Genomic DNA, 7,059 nt, shown 5'->3' with positions numbered 1-7,059 from the left:
CAGGGAGCCTGTGGGGCAGAGAGCCTGTGGGCTGGGGAGCCCGTGGGGCAGAGAGCCTGTGGGGCAGAGAGCCCATGGGGTGGGGAGCCCGTGGGACAGGGCCTTCCCTCCCATTGCAGCCCAGCTGGGTGGAAGCAGGATGCTGAGCTGGGAATGCTGTGGCCAAGGGAGAACCTCCTGCCAGTGAGGCTGTGTCAGGATAACGGGCAGCACTCAGCTGGGCACCACTAATGTGCCCGTTCCCTTCTCCAGGCACACTGCTCTCCAGCAACTCTAGTGTTTCCATTCCTGTTCACACAGATAATATAATTCCATGATTAACCTCCTGTGGGAATTCATTAACTGTTCTGGACTTCATGGTGACTAATGAGCAGCAGTCCTGGGCTCTTGTGACACAAAGATGCTGCATAGCTGTGGCCTGTTGCATAACTAGGGACTTTGGTTCCAAAAATCCTATATCCATTGTGAATTTGTTGTGACTTCTCCCAGAAAACCCTGTGAATTGTTTCTTTTCCATCTCCTTCACTCAGCCATGAGGAAATTCCAATATCCTTTAAAGCTAAGAGCATAAATTCTTCAGGTTTTGTTTTGGTTTTTTTTTAATTTCCTTTTTGTAACTAATTTCTTGGAGGACTAAAGCTTCTGGAATGCTCTTCCTCCCTCCTCTTCCCCCAGCACAAGGGCTAATGTACCATCATTTTACTGCCTGATTTTGTGTGTTGGATCTGTTACTGTCAGTGCTGGACTTGGAAAAGCCTTGGAGCGTGACCTTTACCTGGTTCCTGTTCGTAGGGTCTCTTTGGGGTCACCCAGCCCTCGCAGCCCGGAGGCCTTTTTGGGACAGCTGCCAATACAAATGCTGGGACTGGATTTGGAACGGGAACGGGCCTTTTTGGACAAGCCAACACAGGATTTGGTGTTGGTGGTTCGGTATGTTTGTGCCTTACTAATGAAAGAGAGAAAACCAACCCCAGTCCTGTCCCGGGGCAGTGACCTCCATGAAAGGAGTGTTAGCTTAGGAGTTAAGATGCCTGAGATGCAAGAACAGGGTGGTTTGATGTAAACTGAAGGATAAACGTGTAACAGAGCCATTTTTTTAACGAGTGATGTGTGGAGGGATGAAAACAGCAGGAGAGGCCGAGGCTCTCAGTGCCTGGGTGGCACCAAGGCTTCCTCAGCGCAGGGCTGGAAATCCAGCTTGGAAGTTGTGGTGATGCCTGAACCAAAAATGAACTTGAGTCATGATATTCAGTCATTTTGGTTCTGGTGGAGTGAAATCACAGAATCACTGGGGTTGGAAAAGACCCTTAAGCCCCTCGAGTCCAACCCTGGGAGTTGGTTTTGGGAGGTGCTTGTGGCTTGTGATACCCCCCAGCTCGTGGGAGGCTGTGTGGGCTCAGTTGTGCTTGGCCTTAGTTCTGCCTCCTTGCCTGCAGCCAAACACCAATACAACTCCTGCAATATCAGCCTGCCAGGTTTCTAAATTCCTTTTCTTCTCCCTTCAGACCCTGTTTGGGAACAAGCCTGCTGGATTTGGAGCCACCACGACCAGCGCGCCGTCGTTCGGAACCACCACGGGCGGTGGGCTCTTCGGTAACAAACCCCCCTCCAGACCCTGCCACCTGGGGAGCAGGGAAAAACAGTGGCATTTCAGTCATTTCAACCTGTCCTGCTTATGCCACACCCTGGCTGTGAGCAGCACGTGCTCAGGGATCGAGAGTGTTAAAGGTGCAGGGAAATGTGGTGGGTGCTGGTTTGTACCTTGGCTTTTGTGGAACAACCTGAGGCAGAAGGTTAAGTACCTTAAGTGGTTAAGTACCACGGTTTGGTGAGTCCCTAAGAGAAGGTGCAGTCTGTGGTGGCCAGGAGGGACAATGGGATCCTGAGATACATCAGGAAGAGCACTGAACATGATACCATGTTGGATTTGTGGTGCCCATCGCAGGAGTTTGAACTGTGTCCTTGAGCTGTGCTTGTGCAAATCAGAATTCCCACCTGCTCTGTGGTGGGAGTCACAGAAATGGGTGTGTGGTATGAACAGTGTCAAGTAGGGTTTGTTCCTTCCGGGCAGTTGAAGAAAATACAGTTTACTCTGTTGCCAGATCAGTACCATCCCATCAGCTCTGGCTTTCAGTAAAACCTTGGAGTTTGTAACAAACTGAAAAGCTTTAGAAGGCAAACCAGCATTTTTCTGTGCCGTTTTTAGTGTTATATTCATAACTTTAATATGTTTATTGCCACTGAAATTGCTCTTTGCTGCTTGTCAGGTTAACCTGCACTGCTGGAAAGAGTGTGAGATTTGCCCTTGACTGTGGCAGGGCTCTTCGCTTTTTTAATTTAAACACTTGGGTTTAGTTTCACTTCTAATCAGCTGCTCGTTCTGTTCTTGAAGGTTTTGGTGCCAACACTGCTGGAAATAGTTTGTTTGGAAATAAACCTGCAACTGGGACTCTAGGAACTGGACTTGGAACAGGGTTTGGAACAGGTAAGAGTTTCCCAGCTCACCTCTTCCCAGCCTAAGCCCAGTCATCGGACTGCAGTGCTGATCCAGCCTGGGGATTGCCTGTAACTGAGGTAGGAAAGGCTGTGAAGGCTTCAAGCCAGGGATCCCAGTTTCAGAGCTTGTTAACTCAGTGCTAATGACCTATTAGAAACTGGGCAGCACTGGTGGAACTGGTGAGGTCCTCTGTGTTCAGACCCTCTGGTCTGATCCCGTGAGTCCTGCGTGTAGCATCCATGGACACGGGCAGTGTTTCCTGCAGTTCAGTAAGGAACTGATTCTTTGCTGGGCTTGTAAGCTTGCCACAGTGTCACAGTCAGTGACATTCACCTCTCCTGTCACAGCTCTGGGGGCAGGACAGACGTCCTTGTTTGGAAACACCCAGCCCAAGCTGGGGGGAACGCTGGGAACGGGAGCGTTTGGAGCGCCGGGATTCAACACCTCCACAGCCACTCTGGGCTTTGGGGCCCCTCAGCCTGCTGTAGGTGAGTGTCCCTGAACCCAGCTGCTGCTTCCTGCCTTGTGTCCCGTGTGCCTGAGCACAGGAGCACACCTCACCAAAGGCTTTGGGGTGACAGAACATCTTGGAGGCCCCTTCTGTCCTCAGGAGCAGTGGAGACTGTGTTAATGACCTGGTTTTTTTTTTTTTTTGTAATTATATGTATATTTTTAAGTAATTCCAAGTCGCTTAAGCTTTGTTTTCAAGGTTACTGACATTTCCTATCATTGGATTTGGGCAGCAAGAGTAGGTGCTTACAAAAAAATAGGGAAATGCAGCATTGGCTTCTTCAGTAATTCCAGATAGAAGGGACCTGGAGGGACTTTATTGGGCCACTGGGAACATAAATAAGATCCATTAGTCTCCAGCTCTCCTCTTGACTTGTTGCAGACCCTGATAGTAAGCTGTTGTTCCTGAGAATGGTTTTGTTGTTCTTTAGGAATGCACAGATTCACTCTGGGTTTTTTGGAATTAGAATTAAGCTGCTCTTGGTGGCTTGAATGCTTCAGTGTGAGCACTTAGAGCATTTTAATGGGAGTTAAAATTAGATACTAGAAGATGGAGAGACAAAATTAAGAGTGCCCTGTAGAGAGGACCTGTAAGTTTGGTTGCTGTAGCAGCAATGCAGAAATTCTGCATGAAATATTTGCCCTGCCCAGCCTTTCAGAAGCCAGCTGGACTAGCTGAGTATTTTGGCAGGCCAGGCTCTTCCACTGCCCTGTAGCTCTCCATACCCTCAGCTCTTCAGCCATGGGAGCTTAGGGAACGTGGTTGCACACTCTGGAGGAGGAGGTGCTGTGGCAGACGCTGTCCCTGCCTGCCCTGGCTCAGCAGCAGGGCTGTAAAGCTGCAGTGCTGTTGTCTTGCAGCCCTGACAGACCCCAACGCCTCGGCGGCCCAGCAGGCTGTCCTGCAGCAGCACCTCAACAGCCTCACCTACTCCCCCTTCGGAGACTCCCCGCTCTTCAGAAACCCCATGTCCGACCCAAAGAAGAAAGAGGAGGTAAGAGCACAACACATTGAACTCATTTGTGGGGCAGAGTTGAAGTTACTTTGGTTTGTGTTCACTGTCCTCACTTGAATGCACAGGGAGCAGCGAAATAAGTTGCTCTCTGTGTTCTCCCAGTGGTGCAGTGGCTTTTGACCCTCTCCAAGGCACAAACTGCTTTGTCTTGCTCCGGTGGAAGGTTCCCTCCTGTGGCAGGGGAGTTGGAGCTGGATGATCTCTATGGTTCCTTCCAACCCAAACCATTCCATGACTTCCTGCTTTTGCCTGCAGCAGAGCCTTGCCTTTGGAGTTCTTGTGCTCACTGCTGCTGGTTGGGAATAAAGATGGGTAGTTGCTAATGCTTGGAATAATTCTAGAGATGTGCTTGAGCTTTGCTTAGGACATCTCTGAGAGTCTCTGACAAACCTTTCCCTGCTGGCTTGTTTAAAATACAACAAACCAAACACTGTTCAGGTTTTTGAAGTGTTAGGGGAGGTTGTAAGTGGCTGCTTCCCCAGGGCAGATTCCAGAGGCTGGAGATGGGTCCTGCCCTGCAGCTGGAGCCCAGCACAGGGCCTGGGGGGCACACAGATCCAGGCTGATGGATGGGGCTGTTCCTGGAGGCCTCCTACCTGAGTTTGTTTATTGCTTCCCCCGTGACTTCTCATCCCCTTTGCATTTCCAGGCCCTGGGCTGGAGCACCTTCCAGCCGTCCCCAAACCTTCACAGCACGTGCTCTGGCAGTTCCAACTCTCCCCGTTTCTGTTTCAGAGGCTGAAGCCAACCAACCCAGCAGCCCAGAAAGCCCTGACAACACCCACTCACTACAAGCTGACCCCCCGGCCGGCGACCCGGGTGCGGCCCAAGGCCCTGCAGTCGTCGGGATCCGCCAAGTCCAAGCTCTTCGACGGGCTGGACGACGACGAGCCCTCCCTGTCCAACGGGGCCTTCATGCCAAAGTCAGTGTCTGGGGCAGGGCTGAGAATCTTCTCGTCAGGCTGAGTAACTCCTGGGGAGCTTCCTAAATCCTGTCATTTCGTGCCCTGGTGCAAATAGGAATAGGGATGGCGAGTTTTCTGTAAGACTTGAATAGAACTGTGTTCTGCAGAGGAGGTGAAAAAGTTCAGCTTAAACTGTTAAGGCCCAATAAGCTGTAAAATGAGGTCAACCCACAATGGGAGCAAAGCTCCTATGAAATCAAGTAGGAATTCTTACCAGGAAAGCTTGCACAGGGTAATACTCCCTCCTCCTTCACTAAGAGTGTCACCAAGTTTGCTGCTGCCCTCAGCAAGGAGGCACATTTCTGGTGGGTTTATCCCAGCCCTGGTTCTGTTTCAGATCCACACATGTTTCTGTGAGGAATAAATTGTGGATCCGCCCAAGTGAGCCTTTTGGGTTCAGTCTTCTGGGGCATCAGTGACAATCAAAGAAAAAAGGGGTTTGGAAAGCTTTGTAGTTTAGTAAAAACAAAGAGCACAAAGTAGACTGACCCTGCAGTAAAATGAACCTGCACCTGTGGGCAGACCTTCTGTGCCTCTGGAAAAACTGATTTGAAAAACGGGGAACCCAGTGGTTTGCTGAGCTTGGGCTTTGAGACTTTCACTGACTTGTGCATTTTACACCTACCCATAAACCAAAGCCTTGAATGGAATTCCAGAAAGAGTTTTGGTATCTCCAACAGGACACTTGATATGTCCTGAGTGTGGGAACAGGTCCTAGAGCTGGTTCTGGTCCATCTGAATTAAGCATGAAATGTGTGTTTATGCAGTGGGTAGATCCAAATGCCCAAGTGTTGGTGTGTTTTGCTTTCAGGAAGAGCATCAAGAAGCTGGTTCTGAAGAACCTCAACAGCAGCAGCCTGTTCTCCCCCGTGAGCCGCGAGAACGAGGACCTGGCGTCCCCGTCCGAGTACCCCGAGAACGGGGACAGGTGTGTCAGCACCTCGGGGTTGGTCCTCAGCAGGAGTCAGCCTGGTGCTGCCTCTGGTACCGCTGGAGAACAGGGAGTTCTTCTCAGGGCTGTCACCTTAGCTGGTCACTGGCAGCAACTGACCTGCTGGGACATTCATTTCCTCCTGAATGAACTCTGTGTCACTGCTGTGTGGCACTGCCAGGTCACCCTACCCAACATCAGGGGCAGTGGAGCAACTTGTTTTTCTGGATGAGTCTCTCTTCATTCCCTGTAGTGAACAACCAGGACATTCCTTGAGCTAAGTGCTAAACCTTTAAGGTCCCTTCTGCCCTGAGGGGAGAAGAACCTTTTATGGTTAGTCCTCAGTGATGTGGGAATTGCAGGGAAGCTCCACTGATCCTGACATCTCATGTTTCTATTTTCTGCACATGTATTTTGTACAGATTAAAGAGAGGAACCTCTAAGGCTCCCCCAAAGCCAGAATTCCAACTTCCTCTAAAAACCTCTGGCCATAGTTCAGCTGAAGTCTGGTTTTCCTTTGGGTTCTTTTAATCAGAGGCTGAAAAAAAAACTTCTAAGCAGCTCAGCATGTTGATTTTATTGAAAGCTCCCAGAAGTAAGAACTGATGTGGGAGTGGGGTCACCCTGGCCCTGCACTGGGCAGTTCCTTGGGGGCAGAGGGGTTGGGAGCTGTACACGCCCCTTTGTAGCCTCTGTTCCAGACTGAGTGCCCCGTGTCACCCAGGCTCTGCTCACAGGGCATGTGCTTCAGTCCCCAACCACTGTGGGCCCCTCTCCCGGTCTCACCAGTGTCCTGCTGGGAGCCCCAGGTGACAGAAGGCAGAGATTGTTAAGCAGGGGTGGAGGGAAGGGGAACAATCCCTGATTCTGCAGTTCAGGTCATCCTGCTGGCTTTTTGTGTGGCTAGGCAGCAGAAGTTTAATCATAGGATATCCTGAGCTGGAACAAACCCCCGGGGATCATCCAGGTCCAACTCCTGGCCCTCCGCAGGAACGTTGGCCCAGGCCCCTCGGGACTCAGTAATCCCAGGTTGCCCTTCGTTTCCCAGGTTCTTCCTGTCGGTGCCCCCCGAGGAGAACCACCGGCCGGACGGGGAGCGCGAGGAGGAGGAGGCGCACGAGGTGACCCGGTTCTACACCA

The 7,059-nt window shown here is 51.0% G+C and overlaps 1 protein-coding gene across 1 annotated transcript in view; it reads left to right on the top strand.

Moving 5' to 3' along the window:
- Window positions 1–7,059, top strand: part of NUP98 (nucleoporin 98) — a 29,584-nt gene that overhangs the window by 5,631 nt on the left and 16,894 nt on the right. Inside the window, exons 7-14 of the mRNA XM_029965753.1 lie at window positions 793–930; window positions 1,506–1,593; window positions 2,393–2,485; window positions 2,845–2,985; window positions 3,869–4,002; window positions 4,759–4,946; window positions 5,800–5,916; window positions 6,968–7,057. Of these exons, the coding sequence (XP_029821613.1) occupies window positions 793–930; window positions 1,506–1,593; window positions 2,393–2,485; window positions 2,845–2,985; window positions 3,869–4,002; window positions 4,759–4,946; window positions 5,800–5,916; window positions 6,968–7,057 (989 nt within the window). The remainder of the gene's footprint in view (window positions 1–792; window positions 931–1,505; window positions 1,594–2,392; window positions 2,486–2,844; window positions 2,986–3,868; window positions 4,003–4,758; window positions 4,947–5,799; window positions 5,917–6,967; window positions 7,058–7,059) is intronic.

Source organism: Manacus vitellinus, unplaced genomic scaffold (genome assembly GCF_001715985.3).
Source record: "Manacus vitellinus isolate BGI_N305 unplaced genomic scaffold, ASM171598v3 scaffold_119_pilon, whole genome shotgun sequence".
In the NCBI taxonomy this organism is placed as follows: Eukaryota; Metazoa; Chordata; class Aves; order Passeriformes; family Pipridae; genus Manacus; species Manacus vitellinus.
This window is presented reverse-complemented; position numbering and strand designations above follow the sequence as displayed.